Source organism: Panthera uncia, chromosome A2 (assembly GCF_023721935.1).
Source record: "Panthera uncia isolate 11264 chromosome A2, Puncia_PCG_1.0, whole genome shotgun sequence".
In the NCBI taxonomy this organism is placed as follows: domain Eukaryota; kingdom Metazoa; phylum Chordata; class Mammalia; order Carnivora; family Felidae; genus Panthera; species Panthera uncia.
In genome coordinates, this window is record NC_064816.1 from 109679546 (window position 1) to 109703314 (window position 23769).

Sequence of the window (23769 nt, forward strand, 5' to 3'; positions counted from 1 at the left end):
GCTAAGTAACGCGGCCCGCTGCAGCGCGTCCCCGGGTGCTGCAGCCGCGCTCCCGGCCAAGCTGTCCCGGCCAAGCTGTCGCAGCTCCCAAGGCCAGTGGAGAAGCGGCTAATTTTAAACAGCGGGACGTGCAGTGAGGTTTTAGATGTCTATAGAAAAGTGTTTTTCTTTCTTTCTTTCTTTCATTTCTTGAGTGTGTTTTTACCCCAACCAGCGCGACTGTCTTATTCACTTATCTCAAAACCCACCTGCAATCTCTTTACCTTGACAAACAGGCTCTGATTCCTCCTATTCAGGGAACTTGTGTGAATTGTCCTTCTCAAAGTGAGAACCTTCATTACACTAATACAGTATCTTAGGGAATTTCTGTCTAAACAGCACTGTGAGAAAGACTTTGCAACCTTTTTAACAAAAGAGTTGTCGTAGTCGTCATCATCAAAATAAAGTCTCCTGCAGCCATTCCTAGTCAAGACCCCAGTCTGCCACAGAAGCAGGTCCTTGTCCTAAACTGAGTATGTTGCTTTTCCAAATTTTGTTTTAGATGGCAATAAAAAAAAAAAATAATGATGTTGTTTGTTCATGTGCTCAGAATATCTCATCACTAGGGAAAAGTCATTCAGCAGCAACACTAAATCTTGGGAACAGTTTCACCAACAGTAAAAGCTACTTCCTTACCTTCCAGATACATACCTTAGATATAAAACGTCCAGGTTATAATATCCAACTTGAAATTCTCATCTTGATTATGTTGAGATCATGCTGCCTCAACTCACAGAGATTCTGGTTTTCGGGTAAATTTGATGATAGGGAGAAATGTTTCCCCATGTCTGTCACAGAAATGCTGTGAACTTTGGTTAAGCCATCATTTCATGTGTGTGTGTGTGTGTGTTTGTTTTTGTTCTTTTTTTCTTTTAATTTTAGTTAAATCCAAAGTAGTTGACATATAGTGTAATAATGGTTTCAGGAATAGAATTTAGTGATTCATCACTTACATCTAACACCCGCTGCTCATCCCAACAAGTGTCCTCCGTAATGCCCATCACCCATGTAGTGGTTTTGATGTCGTTTGTTTACCAGTCCTTCACAATAGTGATGACCTTCTGTGACTTGAAGAAATTAGAAACCTTTTCATTCCAAAACACCTTTCAGCTGAATTTTGAATAAACTTTGAAAGAATTTTGAAATTTGAAATGTATCTGGTTTTTATTTAAACCTGACCTATGGAAAACCAAATTAATAGTTAATTGTAGATGGTGGTCTTTTATACAATAATTTATTCCACTAACTAGTGAGCATTTTGGTGTTTTTAAAAGACTCTTTTTTTTTTTCCTGAGAGCCAAAAGACAAAATTTTTCTCTACTTTGATTTATTTTAAAGATTTTATAAATTAATTCATTTTATAAAAATATCTACCAGAAATTACAAGTCTTTGGTTAGACCTGGGCACCTCAATAATTAGTACTATTCTCCTTCATAAACAAGGACAGAATTTCTAAGCAAAGATCAGCAGGGCACGTTCTCTGAGCTGTGTCTTTATATTTTTTCTTCTAGTGGCTATAGATGGTTACTGAGTCCATCATATTTTCTCAGTACTCTTTTGTGATCGACGGTCAGACAGGTCAGTGGAGGGCTGGGGTCACAAGCTGTCAGTATCAAACAGCAAATTAACCTACAGTGTGCTGTAGTGAAATGAACTTTATACTAGGAGTCTAGAGACCCAGGTTCTAGTCCCAGCTCTGCCACTAAGCTATGTGACCTTGGACAAGTCATAAACTATTTGGGTCCATAAAAAGGAATCAGTTGAATGATCTCTAGGGGCCCTTCTTGCTCTAAAACTACAAGTCTGCTAGGTGAAATAATGTTTTTGATTCACCCTATGTCCTATCCAATAAAACTGTAGTGTTTGTATTATGGAAAATAATTTGATTTCTGATCTGAAGTCATATAATCAGTCACCTGCACACCAGGCAGTGAGAAAAGGGGGCAGGAGAAGGTCACTGTCTTGAAAGGGTGAATAAAAACCCTCTAGGAGCAACCCTACCCAAAGCTTCAGAGATTGCTGCCCCACGTGATTCTCATGGTGGTGTAATGTCAGGGGCAAGTCCTGTTTGTGGGGGACATGGGGCCAGAAAATGGGTTAAGAACTACTCTTTTAAGATAATAGCCACAGTTCCAAGTTTTATGTTGTTCTTCACACCTGCTCTTGCTTCTCATTGGAGTTTAGGTTCAAGAGCTCATAGCTACCCACTATATTCCAGAAGTCATAACCTCTGGACTCCTGTCTTTCACAGAAACAGCAAAGTGATTGTTTGCTTTTCCCACCCCTCTGGTTAACTCCGTTGTTTTTTTGGATCCTTCAAATCATGAGAGAGCACTAGCAGTCTGTTTAATTTTCCCAGATAGGAGATTAACCAAAAATTAACCTAGCAGCAATGATAAAACCCACTGAGTCATTATGCAGTTTTTGCCTTTCATAGATCATAAACACCCCAACTGAGGATAATTTACTATCCCTGGGAAATCTGAACTTATCAAATAATGTTTCCAAGCAAAATGTAAAACCCAATTTTGTAGGCAGACATCCTTCTCTTTTCCTCTGATTAACTGTCTCCTCACTGATACAATCGGAACTGTCCCTCAAGCAGGTAGGTTTCTCATTCTCAAACCGGGGTATGTGAGTGCCTCATGGTATACGTTGGTGTACAAGGGAAGTGTGCAAGATAAATTTTGAGCCACAGAATTGTCTCTGAGCTATTTTATGGAGCATTGCTTTATCTCAGATATTTGGTTAAGTATTTAACCTGTTTAAAGCTTTTGTCACCTACACCCAAAAGTAAAATTGTTCAAACCACATGCTTCATGTTGGCCAGTCTCACACTTTTTTTCATGAAAGCCTATGGAGGGGAGCAATGTTATGTGTAGTAGCTGATGGGAAAAATCGTAGCGTGGTGTTACTGGGAAGTCGAGTAGGATTAGCTGCCGTTTCCCTGGAGGAGATTACATTCATAGCCCTAACCGCGTGATCTTCGAGAGTGGCGAGAGGGTGAACAACCTGTCCTGATGCAACCCATGAGATAAGAATGGTTTTTAAAGGGTTGTCAACAAAGATGAGTATTTAAGAAAGATGTATATGGCCCACAAAACCTGAAGTATTTGCTCTCTGGCCCTTGATAGAAACAGTTCTCCAGTCCCTGCTCTAGAGAGCTTTCTCCCTGAGGCCCGACCACCTAGAACTTCCAAAAGTAAGTTAGACGTCTTGTGGAGGCTTGTTTTGATTTTCACATGTGGACAATATACACACCCTCACATATAGACCTCGAAATTAAACTGACTTGTCACCTCAGTTCCTCAGCCTGTGACACCGAGATAAGTAGACAACAATGAGGGAAATGGTGGAGTTGGTTTGTTCAGTGTTCTTCATTTAAATGCAATTTTTAATTTTCCTTTTATTTTTAAATTTTTTCGGTGTTTATGTTTGAGAGAGAGAAAGACTGCGTGCAAATGGGGGAGGGACAGAGAGAGAGGGAGACACAGAATCCAAAGAAGGCTGTGAGGTGTCAGCACAGAGCCTGAGGTGGGGCTTGAACTCATGAACCGTGAGATCATGACCTGAACCAAAGTCGGATGCTTAACCGACTGAGCCACCCAGGCTCCCCTAAATACAATTTTGTAAATTATAAAAAAGTTTACATTCTCTTTTTATCTGGGGCTAAAGGTTAGTGGTTAAAACCAGAAGTTTATGAAGTATGAACTCAAATCCAGTAAAAATTCATAAGCAAATTAGGGAAAATTGAATCTAAAATCAAGGAAGGTTGTGACAGACCTGGCATTTCTGAAATACTGCTCTGAGAAGGAATGAATTCAAACCAAGATGGAGCCGTAATCAGAAAATCCCCAGAAGCACCAGAGGTTTATTCAAGTATGGGTTTTATTACTGTGATGATACAAATGAGTATCAGTTTGAATCCTGCTTACATATGAGAACCGAGGCATAGTAATTCCATGAAACCTTCATTCTTGAAAGTTCCTTTAAAAGCCAGTCCTGTAAGTCCTGAAGCTTAGGGTAATGGTAATGCAGTGAATAGTGCTAGTGAAGAAAGAAGTTCTCAAAGCTACTTTTGAGATCAGTTTTGGGAACCCTTGGAAAGAGAAATTCAAGCAATGGGAAAAATTTTGTTCTGAACAAAGATGTGGTTGAATATGTCTTCAGTCAACAAGAAGTGGGTTAACTAAGAAAGATAGCCTTGTCATAGAAGACCATCCTGTGACATGCCTCACTGTGCTCAAAAGCATGAGCGTCTGAGAAACCAGTTATCAGCACAGTTCCTTACCTTACAGGTTGCTAAAAGCCCATATGGTACGAACTGACCTTTTGATAGCTTTTTGTTGTTTTTGTCTTTCTTGGTAGCACTGTTATTATTCACATACTGTGCAATTTCATCATATAAAGTGCACAAGTAAGTGGGTTTCCATATATGCACACACTGGGCAGCCATTACTACGGTTTTAGGCTGAGACTCTTGGGCACCCACTCGTGTCCTTTCTGTCTCTACAGATGTGCCCATTCTGGACGTTTCCTGTAAGTTGAATCATAAAATATGTGGTCCTGTGTGGCTACCTGCTTTTACTTGGCACAGTCTTTTCAAAGTTCATCCACGTTAGGCATTATCAGTACTTCTTTCCTTTTTGTTGCCGAGTAACATTCCTTTGTTTGGGCGCTCTATAGTTGGTTTATTCTTGAGTTTACAGGCATTTGGATTTTTCCCCCCATTTGGCTATTAGGAATAACACTGCTATGAACCTTTGTGTATAGATCTTAAGTGGACCTGTGTTTTCATTCTTTGGGATCTTGGAGCAGAATAGCTTGGTTAAATGGTAGCTGTGTGTTTAAGATTGTGAGAAACTATAAGTAATTTATTAAAGTAATCCCCCCCCAACAGGGGACTCAAACTCACGACCCCAAGATCAAGAGTAGCATGCTTTTTCGGCTAAGCCAGCCAGGTGCCCTGTGTTTTTGTTGTTGTTGTGTATTATAGCCTTGCAGTGAATGTGAAGTGGCACCTCACTGGGGCTTTGGTTTGCATTTCCCTGATGACTAATGGTGTTGAACATCTTTTCAGATGCTTACTGGCCATTTGTGTATCATCGTTAGAGGAATGTCTATTCGCATTCTTTCCCTGTGTTTTAATTGGGCAGATCTTTGATCTTGATATGGCCATCACATTGTAGGCACCTAATGTGTATTCATTTATTGAACAGACTAAGTAGATGAGTGGCTGCATTGGTATGTAATATTTTATACTCATAATGCCTAATATGAGAGAGTGAAGTAATGATGTTTGTGAGAACAGAGACCCTGCCTGTTTCTCTTTTATGCCCACTGCCTTTGACACTCTCCGAGAGCTTGGCATGGTGTAGATGTTCAATAACTGTTTGTTGAGTGACTGAATGGTTGTAACATTTTTTACTACAAATACAAATAACAGAAGAAATTATCAATAAGGTACATGATTACTTTAATGAGCATGATATCAACTGGAAAATACTTGCAAACATGTGAACAGATGGTGTCATTGCCATGACCTGTGGAACAAGGGCATGGGGCCACTGTGCTCACTGGATACACCAACAGCTGCTGTCTGGTTCATTTATAAAACATTTGGCCTGTGGCTCATTCATCTTTTTTCTGTCTCAGTGTTTCTCTTTAATGGTGATGTGAATACTCTTTTTATTTATGTATTTTTTTAAAGGGAGCTATATTATACAGTTATCTACTGTTTCAGAAGACATGTGCTACCTAAATTGCTCTTCATCCTTCTAGAAAAAAATATTAAAGAGTAGGAAGTCTTGACACCGTAAAAACAACCCAAGACTAGGTGACATGAATGAATTCACCATTTAACTTAATAAAGAATGTCTCCAAAGGTGACTTCTTGGGCAGATCGTTTTCAAACTTAGACACTTCATCAGAAACTGAAAGTCTTTGTTGCAAATATAAGATTTATGCAATGCAAACAAAACTTGAGAGTTTGATGAAGATGAGAAGTAATGAATCTTCTCAATATTTTAAGGTTCTGAGCTGTAGTGACTAAAGCTTTAGTGATTAAGAGTGATTTTGTGATTAAAGCTTTAGCAATTTAAGAATACTATGACTTTTTAAATAATCTTTACCCACGAAAATTGTTTCATAACAATGTTCCTACTCAGATTAAATGGCCATTGGTTCTGAAGTCCTTTCCTTACCATGTGACCCAAGAGACTAATCCCAGAGTAAAATACAATTAGGAAACATTCACCAACAGCAACCTAAAATACTGCCACATTACAAATTTTGGGCATCTCTCCTCACGTTTAAAGAAAAGTTGTTACAAACATTGAGGCATTGTAATAAAAAGGAATGTTGCCTTAATGCTGAACTTACTGTTCAATGTCTCTTTTAATTCATCCAATTTTCCAAAATTGATAAATTTAGTGAAATAACATTTTACCTGTAAGTCAGTGATTTTTTAAAAATACTATATTTACATTAAAGATAATACGGCTTTTGGATAAAATCTATCATCATTAGGATTCATCTACAATTAAACTACTTTATACACTTAAGTATGAAAGAATGCAGAATTTTGTAATTAAAATAGGCTGAGAAGATGCTCTTTGTTTTGGGCTCACTCCTAGGCTTCTTACGTGCATTTTTACTCCAGTACAGTTTTTTGTTTGTTTGTTTGTTTGTTTGTTTTGAGCTTTTATATTTTTTATTCTTCATTTAACTTTTAAAACACTACTATAGTTGAATATTAAAACAAAAACAATAATAGCAAGTAGTGAGCTATGATTATAGTCCTTCATTCGTTCACTACTGCATATAAAATGCCAGCAGTGTTCTTCACTGGCCCCATTAAGAGGTCTGACACTGAACACCTCCCCTAGGGTGATGTTCATCATCCTCATACGCTTCTCCATTGTAATGGTGCCTTCTTTCCTGATTTGGATCAAAGTCCACCAGTTCTACCTGGTCCATTTCATCAGTCTCTTCTACTTCCTTCCTCTCAGGTAGGAGTTTTTCCAGCAAAGACAGTTTATCAGGAGAGAGAAAGCCATTCTCAGGGAAGTTTACCTTAAATTCGATGATTAGGCGACCCTTTTCGTATGGTCTACGATAAATTGGCATGCCTTCATTCAGCACACACTTGATATCTCCATGCTTGACAATCTGACCTGGATGAGAGGTAATGACAATGGTTCTGTTGTCTAGAGTAGATATTGGCTTTTGAAAGCCGCACAGTGCTTCAACCAGCTGTATGTCCATACACATGAAAAGATCCTCTCCTCGCCTAGTAAAAACAGCATGGTCCTTCTGATCTAAAACAATGATAATATCTCCTGGTTCCAGTCCAGGTTCTTGGTCTCCTTCACCATGGAATGTTATCTTCTGGCCATCTTTCATGCCTTTGTCAGTATGAACTTCTAGAATCTTCTTTTCTCGAACTATCTTCCTTCCATTGCAGCTTTTACATCTATCTTTAGGACTGATCCGTTCCCCATGGCCCTGGCACTCCATGCACACAGATTGAATTTGCTGAACCATTCCAGGTCCTATCTGATGAATTCTTATTTGCATTCCAGTACCTCGGCAATTGGGACAACATTCTACCGCTCCTTTCTTACCACCTCGGCCTTCACATTTGTCGCAAATCACATTCTTTTGCAGAGCTAGTTTTCTTGTTGCACCATTATATAAATCCTCTAAGGTTACAGAGAGCTGATGCACAACATTTTTACCTCTCCTCTCTCTCTGCATCCTTCCTCCTCCTCCAAAGAACATATCAAAGATGTCCATGGGGGAGCCAAAACCACCACCTGCTCCACCTTCTTTAATTGCCTGTTCTCCTCCTTTGTCATATAATTCCCTTTTCTTCGCATCAGAGAGCGCTTCATAAGCTTGAGAAATCTGTTTAAACTTCTCTCCTTCATTTGGATTCTTGTCAGGGTGGTACTTCAAAGCCAATTTCCTGTAAGCCTTTTTCAATTCTTCCTGGGTGGCATTGGGTTCGACCCCCAAAACATCATAGTAAGTAGTTTCTTTCACCATTTTCTACAGCCGGTGAGGGGGCCCGAGGCCGGTGTGGGGGAGCGGGAAGGAGCGCGTTGCTGGGCGCAGCTCAGGCAGCCGCCGCTCCTCCGCTTTTCAGCGAGCGTTCTGGAAAGTTCCCACTCCAGTACAGTTTGAACCTCTGATGGAAAAGTTGGAGAAGTTTCAATATTTGTGATTTGTCACATGAATTTAAAAACTCCCACTACTGGAGAAGGTTCCCAGCAGGGGGGGAAAAAAAGCCATAAAACAGCTTGGAAGTTTTTAATAGAATTAACAGTGACTAATACAGAAAGAATTTTCAGAGGGAAGGGTAAAGGAACCCCGCAGAAGAGTCCAAGCAAGCAAGGACTTGCATCAGCCAGAAGCCATTACCACCTCTAAGCCTGGAGGTGTTACTTGGTCCTGTGAGTGGAGTTGTGGGGAAGGAGACTGTCCCAAACCTGGAATCTGGTCATAGCAGGACACAGTCTTCGCCAGACCATGGCGCTGAGGCAGGGAAGATGTACGCTGAACTCCCTCTCCTGTGCTGCGATCTCTTACTAGTGCTTCCATTGACCAAAGCCCTTCCAGAACCCAGAGGGCAACAGAGCCCTCATGATGAAGTCCTTACATGTTACTCCACAGTATCTGAGGTAGAAAAAAGTCAGGCCCTCCGCTCAGGGAGAGGCTGCATTCGTTCAGACCTTTGCTTGTAATTGCAGAAGCCACCTCCATCTAGCTTAAGCAAAACGAAGACTGTGTCCCAAGGCTGCAGGGTGTCATGGCAGCTGAGTTAAAAAGGCAGGCAGGAAGATGGGACCTGGGAGCTCATAAAATCCAGAACATGCTCCTTTTGTGTTACGCTTCAATCTATTACTGGTTTAATCTTCCTTGGGAAACCAGGAAAGTCTTCCTCTGCTGCGTGGTTTACCAGGAGGAGAGGGTGAACTTCAGCATGAGTTTATAGGTTTTATTTCCGATTCCCGCTCTTTGTTCCAATCCCAGGTCCCAGGAAAACTCACTCTGACTGGAATACTTTGGATGAAGTGCAACGCTCCTGGTCCCTGTGCCAAGGGAACAGGGATATAGGACAGAAACATGCTGAGATCCCACCCCCATGCATTCCACACAGGACACTTCTTAAACTTTGCTTTTGAGCCAGTGCCAAAACTACTGAAATACAAAGTAATTTTAAGTATATGTGTATTTTGAATATGTATATAAATTTTAAGAATATATACACTTAATACACACGCACACAAGTAAATGCAAATACATACTCATTTTATCCTGTAGGAATAACAATGTTTAATGTAAGGTTTATCACAGTATTATAGAAGCTAACATTTGTTGTTATACAACCTTTATATAATGTATTGAATTTTCTTGTTACAGTGACTTTGAGATGAGTACCGTTTTCACCATTTGGCATGTAAAAAATTGTGTAGAGGTTGAGTAGATAATTCCAATTTCTTTTATACTTCAGGGAGATAGTAGCTGAAAAATTTTGAATCACCTGGTCTTACAGCCTAGATACACTATCAGAATAAAGGAATGGAATGACACCAAAATATCAATTATGGTTCATGGGACTCTCCTGAATGTTTGTGTTGTACCCCTTTAGATATATCAGGATTGGAGATAAAGAATGTGAATTTAACAGGAACTTTCGCCTTATCCTTCACACAAAACTGGCAAATCCTCACTATCAGCCAGAATTGCAAGCTCAGACAACCCTCCTCAATTTCACGGTCACAGAAGATGGTCTAGAAGCCCAGCTCCTGGCAGAGGTGGTCAGTATCGAAAGGCCAGATCTGGAGAAACTTAAGGTAAAAATTATGAAATTGTGTGTCAACACTTACTATCTGCTTTGCACAAGTTACCGTGTTTAGACACAGGAGTATAAGACAGGATTCCTGCCCTCCACAGCTTTATGGTCTAATTAAGAAAAATGAGGATGTATGTGAACAGTAAACGGTTCAAGGGCACTCCTGTTAAAGAAAGTAGTTAGCATCGTGCCCCTGGTAGGAGTTGGGCAGCTGTAGATCTGGTTTGATGCAGGTCACTAGGACAAATAAGGAGACATATAAATCATGGAAAACAGAAGTAGAGAAGCAGATACATGTTCTGGTAGGTTCAGTGATAACAGTCCAATTCAGTCATGACAAAAGAAAGAAAAAGAAGACTAATAGAATAAGGTGGGAAAAATCAAGAGGCTCATAGCTAGTGATGATTAGCACTTACTGGAAAATGTATGACTTTACACTGACTTTAAAAAATATTGAAAATAATTAAAATGAGGGTTGAATACAAAAAACTAAAAAACAAAAAAACAAAAAAAACAAAAACAAAAACAAAAAAAACCACAAACAAACGAAAAAACAGAGGAAGCCTGAAAAGGTAGAAAGAAGTCAATGGTAGAGGTGAGTGGTTGCTACAGAGACTGTATGACCTGCTAAACCAACGATATTTACTGTCTGGCCTTTTATGGAAGATGTTTGCTGCTCCTGGTGTAAATTAACAGTTTTCAAATGGTAATTCTCAGAACATCAGGATCAGCTGGAGGCCTGAAATGCAAAATCTCAAGCCACAGACCAGGTCTTGCCAAATGTGAGATTCTGGAGGTAGGCCCAGCAATCTGTTTTACCAACCCCTGCAAGGGATTCTCACCCATGTTCAGACCCCATTTGAGACGGCTTATAATTGGATTGATTTCTGTGTCAGCCAAAGACAGCTCTGAGATCAAGGCTGGGTGTGAGTGGGCACGGTTCCCTGAGGTCTTCTGGCAGGTGTGCTCACATTCAGTGGCATTGCAACCTGCCAGCCCTGAGTGACCCAAGGGCAGTGTTCAGAGAGTCGCGGGGGTGCTGCTTTGTGCATAACTGCCAACTTGGACAGGGAACATGTCTACATTCGAAACACCCCAAGGCCATATAAAAAAAATAGTCTTGAGGCACCTGGTTGCTCAGTTGGCTAAACATCCAAGTCTTGATTTTTGGTTCAGGTCATGATCCCACGGTCATGGGATCACGCCTCGCATTGGGCTCCGAGCTGAATGTGGAGCTTGCTTAAGATTCTCTTTCTCTCCCTCTGCCCCTCTCCCTTATTCACGTATGCTCTCTATAAAAAAAAAAGAAAAGAAAAGAAAAATAGACTTGTTATGATAATACACTTATGTTTTTTTCCCCCAAATTCTTGACAGTTTGGTTAATTTCTTTTTTTTAAGTTTATTTATTTTGAGGGAAAGAGCATGAGCAGGGGAGGGGCAGAGAGAAAATCTGAACCAGGCCCCATGCTGTCAGCATGGAGCCCAACCTAGGGCTCAATCTCACGAACTGTGAGATCATGCCCTGAGCCAAAATCAAGAGTTGGACACTAAATTGACTGAGCCTCCCAGGCACCCCTGGTTAATTTCTTTATATGCTTTTACTTTAGATAATGGAATTTTTCACACATGCACATAAAATAGTTACAAATTTCCATGGTGGCATCATTTAGCTTCAGTGATGAGCAATATTTTGCCTTTCTACCCTACTTTTTTATCAGAAGCAAGCTTTTAAAATAAATGTTAATTTATTTTGGAATAATTTTAGATTATTGGAGCCCCTCTTCAGGCTCTGCGCTGAGCATGGAGCCTGCTTGGGATATTCTCTCTCTCTCTCTCTCTCTCTCTCTCTCTCTCTCCTTCTCCTTCTCCTTCTCCTTCTGCTCCTTCCCTCCTTGTGCTCTCTCTTTCTCAAAATACGTACTAAAAAAAATTTTTTAGCAAAACAAAATAGTGTTCCGCTTCAATAACACATGTCCATTCGATGTTGTTCATTAAGACATAGTAATATTTCTTCTTATTTTCTATAAGTTTTATTGAGATTTAATTCACCTACCCTTTTTTCCCTCAAACTGTTATTGAAATTCTAGTTAACATAAAGTGTTATATTGTTTTCAGGAGTAGAATTTAGTGATTCATCACTTACATATAACACCCAGTGCTCAACACAAGTGCCCTCCTTAATGCCCATGACGCATTTAGCCCATCTCCCACCCACCTCCTTACACGAACCTTCAGTTTGTTCTCTAATCCTAGTCTCTTATGGTTTGTTTTCCACCTTTTCCCCCCTTTTCTATATGTTTATCGGTTTTGTTTAAGTTGTATGTATGAGTGAAATCATACGGTATTTGTTTTTCTCTGCCTGACTTATTACACTTAATATAATATACTCTAGCTCCATCCACATCATTGCAAATGGCAAGGTTTCATTCCTCTTGATGGCCATTGTCTGTATATACCACATCTTCTTTATTCGTCAGTTGATGGACATTTGGGCTGCCTCCATAGTTTGGCTATTGCTGATAATGCTGCTATAAACACAGGGGTACGTGTACCCCTTTAAGTCTATTTTCATATCCTCTGGGTAAATACCTAGTAGTGCAATTGATGGGTCATAGGGTAGTTCTATTTTTAACTTTTTGAGGAGCCTCCATACTGTTTTCCAGAGTGGCTGCACCAGTTTGCATTCCCACTAACAGTGTTAGAGATTCTCCGTTCTCCACATCCTTGCCAACACTTGTTGCTTGTGTTGTTAATTTTAGCCATTCTGACCAGTGTAAGGCGGCATCTCACTGTGGTTTTGATTTGTATTTCCCTGATGATGAATTATGTTGAGCATCTTTTCATGTGTCCATCTGGATGTCTTCTTTGGAAAACCGTCTGTTCAAGTCTCATGCCCATTTAACTGGGTTATTTGTTTTCTGGGTGTTGAGTTTGATAAGTTCTTTATAGATACTGGTTATTAACCCTTTATCATATATGTCATTTGCAAATATCTTTTCCCATTCTGTAGGCTGCCTTCCAGTTTTTATTGATTGTCTCCTGCTCTGTGCAGAAGTTTTTTCTTTTGATAAAGTCCCATTACTTCATGTTTGCTTTTGTTTCCCTTACTAGACGTGTCTAGTAAGAAGCTGCTCTGGCCGAGGTCAGCAAGGTTGCTGCCTATGTTCTATTCTAGGATTTTGATGGTTTCCTGTCTCACGTTTAGGTCTTTCATCCATTTTGAGTTTACTTTTGTGGATGGTATAAGAAAGTGGTCTAGTTTCATTCTTCTGTATGTTGCTGTCCAGTTTTCCCAACACCATTTGTTAAAGAGACTGTCTTTTTTCCATTGGATATTCTTTCTTGCTTTGTCAAAGATTGGTTGACCATATAGTTGTGGGTCCATTTCTGAGTTTTTTATTCTGTTCCATTGGTCTATGTGTTGGTTTTGCGCTGGTATCATATTACCTTGATGACTACAGCTTTGTAGTACAGCTTGAAGTCTGGAGTCATGATGCCTCCAGCTTTAGTTTTCTTTTCAAGATTGCTTTGGCTCTTTGGGGTCTTTTGTGGTTCCATACAAACTTTAGGATTCATTGTCCTAGCTCTATGAAAATTGCTGGTGGTATTTTGATAGGGATTGCATTAAATCTCATACCCTTTTTAATTGTATAATTCATTGTATATTAGGTTATTCACAGAGTATCAATTCTACATTTTCAGCACCTCAAAAAAAATAAATGCTTATTAGCTGTTAATCTCCAGTGTCCGCTCCCACCTACCTTGTAACAGTCATTAATCTCCTTTTACCCCTATAGATTTGCCTGTTCTAGACATTTCATATAAATGGAATCATTAAATACATGGCCTTTGTACATGGCTTCTTTCACTTAGCTTAATGTTTTCAAGGTACATCCATGTTGTAGTGTATACCAATTCTTCATTTTTTATATCTGAATAATATTTCATTGTACAGATATATATATGTCATATTTTATTTATGCCATCATGGGTTGATGGATATTCAGGTTGTTTCCACTTTTTGGCTATGATGCTTAGTGCTTCTGTGAATGTTCATGCATAAGTTCTTGTGTGGACATATATTTTTCAATTCTCTTGCATATGTGCCTAGCGGCAAAATTGCTAGGTTACATATTGACTCTACATTTAACACTTAAGGAACTGCCAGACTGTTTTCAAAGCACTTGGACCATTTTACATTTTTACCAACTATGTGTAAAAGACCCAATTTCTTCACATCTTCACCAACACTTGTTGTCTCTCTTTTTGCTAATAGCCACATTAATGCATGTGAAGTGGTATTTCACTATGGTTTTGATGTTCTTTTCCCTACAGGCTAATGGAATTGAGCATCTTTTGATATATTTATTGGTTTGATATGTCCTCTTTGGAGAAACATCTATTCAAATCTTATGCCCATTTTTAAAATTGGGTTATTTTTATTGTGTTGTAGGAGTCTTTATGTTTTTTTAATATTATACTCTCATTGGGCACATAATACAAAAATATTTTCTCCCATTCTGTGGGTTGTCTTCACTTTATTGATCATGTCTTCTGAAGCACCTAACTTTAATTTTGATGAAATCCAGTTTATCTCTTTTTTCTTTGTTGCTTGTGCTTTTGATATCATATTTATGAAACCGTTGCCTCATAAAAGTTTATGAAGATTTACTCCTGTGTTTTCTTCTAGGAGTTTTATGGTTTTAGTTCCTACATTCAGGTCTGTGATCCATTTTGAGTTAATTTTTGTTTGCAGTGTGAGGTAGGGATCCAGCTTCATTCTTTTGCATGTGGATACCCAGCTGTTTGGTACCATTTGTTTAAAAAAATTGTCGTTTCTCCTTGCATTGCCTTTGCTACTTGTCAGAGACCAGTAGACCATATTTCTGTGGATCTGTTGTCTACTTTGTGAATACCATACCTTCCTTATTAGTGGTAGCTTTATAGCAAGTCTTTAAGGTGAGTATTGTCAATCTTCCAACTTATTTTTCTTCCATATGCTGACTGTTGGCTCTTCTGAATCTTATACCTTTCTGTGTATACTTTATAGTCAGTTTGTCAGTATCCACAAAATAATGTGCTGGGATTTTGACTGATAGTATGTTGAATCACAGAAAGGAAAATGTGGTATCTTAACAATATTGGATTTTCCTATCATGAATATGAATTGTGTCTACATTTTTTAGATCTTTGATTTCATTCATCAGAACATGGTAGAATTCTTCATACACATCTTCAATGTTTTCCTAGATTTTTATCTAAGCAGTTCAGTTTTTTGTTCCTAATGTAAATGGTATTGTACTATACATTTTAATTTCCAGTTGTTCATTGCTAGCATATAGAAAAGCAGTTGGGGTTTGTATATTAACCCTGTATCTTGCAGCTTTGTTATAATCTCTTGTTAGCTAGGAGTGTTTTTGTTGATTCTTCGGGGATTTCTACAAAGACAACCATGCCATGTGTGAACAAAGACTGTTTATTTCTTCCATTCCCATTCTGTATACATTCTATTTATTTTGTTGTTTTATTGAATTAGTTTAAGACTTTCAGTACAATGTTGAATAGAAGTGGTGAAAAGAGATATTTGTGCCAGTTCCAGTTTTGGGGGGAAAGCATCTAGTTCATCACCATTAAGTGGAATATGTAATGAATGTAGGTTTCATTTTTAGATGTTCTCTATCAAGTTGAAGTTCACCTCTATTTCTACTTTTCTGGGAGTCGTTATCATAAATGAGTGTTGGATTTTTTCAGATGTTTTTTCTTCATCTATTGGTATATCATATTTTTTTCTTAAGCCTTTTGATACAATGGATTACATTACTTGACTTTTCAATGTTGAACCAGACTTGTGTACCTGGAATAAATCCTAATTACTATGGTATATATTTCTTTTCACACATGTGTTTGATTTTGTTTGCTAATATATTGTTGAGGATTTTTACATATATGTTCATGAAAGATACTGGGTCTATAGTTTTGTTTTTTCTTGAAATGGCTTTATCAGGTTTCAATATTAGGCTAATGGGGACCTCATACAATTAGGAAGTATTCCCTTTGCTTCTATTTTCTAGAAGAAATAGTAGAAAGTTGATAGCATTTCTTCCTTAAATCTTTGGTAAACTCATCAGTGAAATCATCTGGGCCTGGTGCTTTCTTTTTTGGAAGATTGTTGTCAATTCAAATTTTTAATTACATATAGGCCCATTCAGATTATCTATTTTTCCTTGTGTGAGTTCTCGGTAGATGTGTCTTTCAAGAAATTGGTCTACTGCATCTAAATTATCAAATTTGTGGGCATAAACTCATTCATAATATCCTTTTATTATCCTTGAATGCCCATAGAGTCAGTAGTGATGGCCCTTCTTTAATTTCTGACATTGTAATTAGTGCTTTCTCTTTTTCTTGGTTAGCCTGGCTCCAGGGCTAAAAATTTTGTTGATTTTTGTAAAGAATCAACTTTTGGCTGATGATTTTTCCCCCATTGATTTCCTGTTTTAATTTTTATTGATTCCTGCTCTAATTTTTATTGTTTATTTTCATCTCCTTGCTTTATATTTATATTGCTTTTCTTTAACTAGCTTCTTAAGGTAAAAGCATAGATCATTAATTTTAGATCTTTCTTCTTTTCTACTGTGTGTTCAGTGCTACAAATTTTCCTCTCAGCACTGCTTTTGCTTCATCTCACACATTTTGATAAATTGTATTTTCATTTTTATTTAGTTTGATATATTTTTAATGTCTTTTGAGATTTCTTTCACCTACATGTTATTGAGAAGTACGCTGTTTAATCTCCAAATACTTGGGGAGTTTTCTAGCTATCTTTCCATTTAGTAATTCCTTATTTGATTTCATTGTGGTTTGAGAGTATACTTAGTATTTCTTTCTTTTAAAACTTTTTCAGGTGTGTTTTATGGTTCAGAGTTTGGTTTATCATGTGAATATTTTATGTGAACTTGAAAGAAATATGTACTCTGCTATTATTTGATAAAGTACAGTAAAACCTTGGTTTGCAAGCATAATTTGTTCCTGAAACATGCTTGTAATCCAAAGCACTTGTCTATCAAAGCAAATTTCCCCATAAGAAATAATGGAAACTCAGATGATTCATTCCACAACCCAAAAATATTCATGTAAAAATGTTTACATACTGTAATATAATACAAAATAATAAAGAAAATACAAAATGCAAGGAAAAATAAACAAATTGACCTGCACTTACCTTTGAACCTTTGTGGCTGGTGTGAGGAAGACAAAAGAAGGTTACTGTGTAAACGACTTTCATTAGCACTAAAGAAATCACTCCTATCTGATGGCTCAACGGAATCTCTTTCTTTTTGTGCAACTTTAACAAGGAACCTATCCAGTGACACTTGCTTTCGCCTCCTTTTGAGGATTTTTGTGGAAATGTAACATTACTTTGATGATCACCCATAATCCCACAGGGAGAGAGGCAGGGGGAACGAGGGAGAAGAACCGTTTGCTCATTTGTGATCATGTGACATTCGGGGTCACTACTCGTATTCCAAGACATTGTTCCTTTATCAGGTTCAAATTTATTAGAAATGTTTGATCATCTTAGGGAATACTTGCAGAACAAGTTACTCGCAATCCAAGGTTTTACTGTATTCTATAAATGTCACTTACATCCAGTTAATAGTGCTGTTTGGTTCAACTATATTGTTGCTGATTCTCTGTCTACCAGAATCCATTAATTCTAGATACAGGAGTTTTGAATTCTCCAGCAATGTGGCCTTGTGTGCTTCTTGGAGTTCTGTCAGTTTCTGTCTCCTGTATTTTGACACTTGGTTGTCAGAGACATGCTCACTAAAGATTTGTTTTGTTTTTTTTTAAGAGAATTGATCCCTTTATCATTATATAATTCTCCTCTTTGTGCTGGATAATTTTCCTTGTTCTCGTGTGTACTTTGTCTGAGATTAATGTAGCTGCTCCAGCTTTCTTTTGCTGAGCGGTAAGTGGTGTAACTTTCTCCATCCCTTTACTTTAAGCAGAGTAGATTTCTTTTAGAAAGTAGACAGTTGGGTCCTACTTTTTTGATCCATTTTGTCAGTCTGTGTCTTTTAATTGATGTATTTAGAAAATTCACAAAGAGATTATTGATGCAATTGGATTAAAATCTACCATATTTGTCACTGTTTATTTACTGTACTCTTCCTTACCCTTTTTTTTTTTCATGCTTTTTTTTCTTTCTGCCTTCTCTGGTTTTAATTGAGCATTTCATATAATTCCACTACCTGTGGTCTCCCAGCATATAAGTTATACCTCTTTTTTTTTTTTTTTTATGTAGTGGGGTTTTTTTAGTATTTACTATATACATTTACAAGTAACCTAAGTCCATTTTCAAGTCACATTATGATACTGCCTCCTAGGAAGTACAAGTATCTTTTAACGTTTTCTCATTTCTTCCCTCCCATTTCTGGTAACACTGTTGTCATTCATTTCATTTATCATAAGTTATAATCACTGAATACCTTGTTGTCTGTATTAGTTTGAACAGTTCCCTTAAGAGTCAGAAAAAAATTTTTACCTTCATTTATTCTTTGTCTGACATTCTTCCTTTATGTGGATGTGAGTTTCTGACCTCTATCCTTTTTTTTTCCTGTGTGACCAAAAACAACAACAACAAATTACTTGTAAGACATGTCTACCGGTGACAGAATCCTTCAGTTTTTTTTCTTAAAAAATCTGTTTTTTTGCTTAATTTTTGAGGACTGATTTGGCAGGAGACAGACTTGTAGACTGATCATTTATTTCTTCAATATTTTGAATATTTACTCTTTTCTTGCTTGCATGATTTCTCAGAAGTTCTTTGTAATTCTTGTCCTCTTTCCTCCATAGGTGAGGTTTGTTTTTTCTTGTAGCTTCTTTTCACATTGTTTCTTGGTATTTGATTTTCTGCAGTTTGAATATGATATGTCTAGGTATAATTTTTTTGTTACTTATTCTGCTGTGAGCGTTCTGGATCTGTGGTTTGGTGAATGTTCATTAATTTTAGAAAATTCTTAGCCATCATTACCTCCATTATTTATTCTCCTTTTTCTCCTTCAGATATTCCTATGATGTGTATGTTAACACTTTTTGTAATTTTCCTACAGTTACTGGATATTCTTTCCCTTTTTTTCCTCTTTCCTTTTCAGCGTGAAAAGTTTCTCTTGACCTATATTGGAGTTTGCTGATGATTCCCTTGACTGTGTCCAACCTACTGATGAGCCCATCAGTGGCATCCTTCATTTCTGTCATAGTGTTTACTTCTAACATTTCCTTTCTTACAGTTTCCGTCTCTCACCTTAAATTGTCCAAATGGTCTTGCGTGTTTTCCAGTTTCTCACGAGCCCCGTAGCACATTAAGCATAATTATTTTTAATTCCCAGTCTGATAATTTCAGAATTTCTGCCACTCCTGAGTGTTGTTCTGAGGTTTGCTTTATCTCTTCAGACTGTGCTTTTTGTCTTTCAGCATGCCTTGTACTTTTTTGTTGAAAGCCAGCTAGGATGTACTGGATAATTTGAAGTGAGGCCAATGGAACTTTAGTGTTAGGTTTTATATTTATGTGACTAGCAGTTAGCCTGCGTGTCATGTTTGCTGTAGCTGTTGCTGTCATAGGTTTCACTTTCCTCTCATATCCCTGCTTTTGTCTGTCTGTGTCCTTGGATTTCCCTAGAAACTCCTTCTTAAATAGTCGGTACCTTGCAGCTCTCTGTTGGAATCCACTGTTACCATACTGGGGTCTATTGATGCGGTGTGGTGGTAAGGTATTGTGGATGAGAAGTATTCTGCAATACTGTGTAATACTATGATTAAATCTCAGGGCTTCTCTCTTCAGAAGAGTTCATCATTTATTTTTATCTCCCCTTTGTGAGAAAAGAGATTGAGGGGAGGCTGAGTTGTCCAATCATCCTTCTCCCTAGGTCAGGTAAGGCTCTGATAATGTAATTTCCATTGAGGGGGAAGGCTTTTGTTAAGAAAACAGAAAGCTCTTGGATATTTTAAAGGGTTGCTTTCCCCCTGGACATATTTTAAAATAGTTGCTTTTCCCCTTCCACTGCCCAAAGGAGGAGTAGATTTTTTTTTTTTTTCTGGTCTTTACTGTGACAACCAGGTAAGTCTCTTAGAGGCAAATTCACAAAAGTATGGAGGGATTCCTAAGACTGAGGCTCTGACTCCAGCAATTAGCCAATTACTCTGTGAATGTTCGCCATCAGCTGATTGTCTGTATTTACCCATCCCTCTGGCTTTTAGAGTGGCAGTTGACCTGTAACCTTAGTTCTTTGAAGGATGTAAGAAGAGTTGAGGATTAGCTTTTTTCCTTTGTGAGGATGGAAATGATGACTTCCAACTTTTTAGATTTGAAGCAGAAGTTTCTTCCTATAGAATAGGTTCTTCCTATAGGTTCATGATGTTAAATGATTATGACAGACATTCATTCTCTGGACGCTGGAGTGCACCCAGATCTTAACATATTTTGTGACTTGTTTAAAAAAAATGTTTAACGTTCACTTTCGAGAGAGTGCGTATGTGTATGCAAGTTAAGGAGGGGTACAGGAGAGGAGACAGAGGATCTGGAGTGGGCTCTTCACTGACAGCAGTGAGCCCAATGTGGGGCTCAAACTCACAAACCACAAGATCATGACCCGAGCCAAAGTCGGCCGCTCTACCAACTGAGCCAGCCAGGTGCCCCCCTGACTTGTTTTAAAATAAATTTCTAGGGGCACTTAGGTGGCTCAGTTGGTTAGGCATCCAACTTTGGCTTGGGTCATGATCTCACAGTTCATGAGTTCGAGCCCCACGTCGAGTTCTGTGCTGACAGCTCAGAGCCTGGAGCCTGGTTCACTGGAGCCTGATTCAGATTCTGTGTCTCTCTCTCTGCCCCTCCTGTTTGTGCGCTCTCTCTCTCTCTCTCTCTCTCTCTCTCTCTCTCTCTGCCTCTCTCGCATGTGCGTGCTCTCTCTCTCTGTCTCAAAGAATAAATTAATATTAAAAAATTTTTATATAAGTTTTTAAAGAGGATGATTAGTAGATTTTTAATTTTGTATGTTTTTAAGTGTGTTTACTATATATGGGTCCATGAAATTGACAATTAAAGAAACTGCTTACAAACATGAATTTAACCGCCATTTCTCAGACTTTTCTTGGTTTTGTTAGTTGGTTTTGACAAAGCACCAGAATGACTTTAAGATCGAGCTGAAGTATCTGGAGGACGACCTCCTCCTGCGCCTTTCTGCAGCAGAGGGGAGCTTCCTCGACGACACCGAGCTGGTAGAGAGGCTGGAGAGGACCAAGGCGACCGCAGCAGAGATAGAGCAGAAAGTAAGAAGGCCCCAAGGACACCTGGAGGGTCACAGTGCTCCCTTTGAATCCAGTGGTTGGGATCAAAATGTGATCAAACTTGACAGTTTGCTTAAGAGGACTCACTTGTTGTGATTTAAGGTCATTTAATAAACTGCCCTTAAAAACCAGAATGTGGGGGGCTCTGCCTGGAGCCAGAGGTGGTTGAACTTGTGCCTCTCATAGTTCAGCAGAGATCCTGTCATCCACATGGGACTCTGTGAGGCTGTTATTTTTTCTGAGTGACTAAATCTGAAGAGAATTGGAGCCTGCTGGTTTACATGGTGTAAAATCTAAAAAGGCTTAGCATCCAGCTCTGGCAAACTGACACCTTCCAGTCTCACCACAGGTTTCCTGGTCTGTTGTACATTTTAGAGAAATATTTAGAGCTAAAGTTGTGTTTACAGGCCTTCACTGGCAGGAGAGAGAGAGCAAGGCATGGTCTCCTGCTGTACTCAGATGCATTATTCACCCTGGGAAACAATGACATTTCCTAAGAGCCAGTAAAAATTTTTATTGAGTAGACTTCCTGCTGAATGTCCAACATATGTCCCAACATGTCCTACGTGTGGTAGGCACTTAAGACTTTCACAAGTGTCCATGACCCTTAAAATTCCATTGTGTCAAAGCGGGAGGAATCTCATTTGTTTTCTGCAATATCCTCATTACTTACCAATCTATTAATTACCCAGTTGAGACTGTGTCACCACACATCCTATATGTTTATCTTAATTTAAACAAAGAAACGGAATCCCACATTACTCTGTCCTTTTAAGTAAGTGAATTCTTGGTGGCTCCTAAGTTGGTAAAGATTAGAGCAATTAAGTAAATTAGGTCTTAGCTTTGAAGTTAGCTTCTAATTGTCTCTTAAAATGCCTCTTCCTATCTTCTTAATATATTACTATGTAGGGATTCCCCTTTCTGCTCTATGTTTTATTTCCTTTTATACACAATTATGAAGAATCAAGTCTGTAAAAAAGGTTGGGGGAAAAAAAGCTATCTTAAAAAGCTATAGGAGCAGGGGTGCCTGGGTGGCTCAGTCCATTGAGCATCCAACCTCAGCTCAGGTCATGATCTCATGCTTCATGAGTTCAAGCCCCACATTGGGTCGCTGCTGTCAGTAAAGAGCCCGCTTCAGATCCTCTGTCCCACTCTCTCTTTGCGCCCCCCCCCCCCCGCCGCTCGTCTCCACTCATGCTGTCTCTCTCAAAAATAAAAATAAACATTAAAAAAAAAAAAAGGTATGGGACCAGCAGTAGTCCTAGATTTAAAAAAAAATTTTTTTTTTTAAGTTATTTGAGCCTTGAATAAAAATGAGTATGTTGGTTGTGGTGGTGGAGGTATTGTTCTTTTAATTATCTTTCTGAATGTACCCAGAGGCTAATAGATAAAGATAAACTAAATGGAAATATATGAGCATATGGATCATCTGGTGCAAAGTCAGAGAGTCATCAGAGTCTTCACATAAAGGCTTTTTTACTAAGCATGGCTATTGGATATATCATTGACCTTGGCTGCTTTCGTATACCTTGTTGACTAATAAAGTTATCAGCATTGAACTGACCCAGCAGACTTGTAAGACCTATCCCAGGGAGGTGATATAGCTGGGTTATTAAACCTGAAAAAGAGAGGGGAGGCAGGAAGGTGACATTACTCAGAACAAATTCTGTGAAACCACAGCCCCTAGTCAGATTTGCTTAATTTGTAACCATAAAACAGCTAGAGTCAGGTCTATTCTCACTGAAAACTCAGTTTATGAAAAAAATTATTTTAAAATATGAATCTAATAATTTTAGAAAAACTCAAGCACATAAATTTCATACATGTTTTCTGTTTTAATACGAATAATTTTTCATTTCAGATATGTCCCTTCCATCACTTGGGTAAGTATAAAGAATATGAAGAGTAAGTGGCCTATGTTGTTTGATCTCACTGTAGGTGATTGAAGCTAAAGAAAATGAAAAAAAAATCAACGAGGCCCGAGAATGTTACAGACCAGTGGCAGCGAGAGCGTCTCTTCTTTATTTTGTTATTAATGACCTCAGAAAAATTAACCCCATCTATCAATTCTCTTTGAAGGTATGCTGAATAGGCTAAGAAAAAAATTCAGTTTCATGAGTTCAACTTGTTTCTGGAAGTTTGGAATTTACTTTTAAGCAATTGGTATATATCCAGTAAGGAGTCCTGAGGATCTAGCCAGCAAAAAAAAAAAAAAAAAAAAGAAATTCTCATTTTCTCTGGAGCTTTTATTTATAATTTTTAATAAGGCTCTGAGATAATTATGTGGCATCATAATACATTTGGTTTTGTTCTTAAACAGAGTCTTGAGTTTATTATATATAAGGGAATTCTCCTTGAGACTCCTATACTTTTTTTGTAAAGCCATAAGTGTCTTATAAAAAGATTACCCATATTATTTTGGTATAGTGGGAGAAAGAGTGAGAGCAACTATTCATTAAGTCCCTCTGTTACATGCAAGACATTTTTATACCTTGGTTCATTCTTAGGCTGAAAACATCTCAATAAA

At 38.2% G+C, this 23769-nt stretch overlaps 2 protein-coding genes across 2 annotated transcripts in view; one reads left to right on the plus strand and one right to left on the minus strand.

Moving 5' to 3' along the window:
- DNAH11 (dynein axonemal heavy chain 11) overlaps positions 1-23769 on the plus strand; it is a 357765-nt gene that overhangs the window by 283592 nt on the left and 50404 nt on the right. The window contains exons 66-68 of the mRNA XM_049641609.1: positions 9696-9900; positions 21060-21224; positions 23181-23321. Of these exons, the coding sequence (XP_049497566.1) occupies positions 9696-9900; positions 21060-21224; positions 23181-23321 (511 nt within the window). The remainder of the gene's footprint in view (positions 1-9695; positions 9901-21059; positions 21225-23180; positions 23322-23769) is intronic.
- On the minus strand, positions 6710-8104 carry LOC125929992 (dnaJ homolog subfamily A member 1-like). Its single transcript, XM_049641608.1, has one exon. The coding sequence runs from the start codon at positions 8087-8089 to the stop codon at positions 6896-6898; it is 1194 nt and encodes a 397-aa protein (XP_049497565.1). The 5' UTR covers positions 8090-8104; the 3' UTR covers positions 6710-6895.

Coding starts and splice junctions, on each gene's coding strand:
- LOC125929992 (XM_049641608.1), bottom strand. CDS start 8,089: ATGGTGAAAGAAACTACTTACTATGATGTTTTGGGGGTCGAACCCAAT.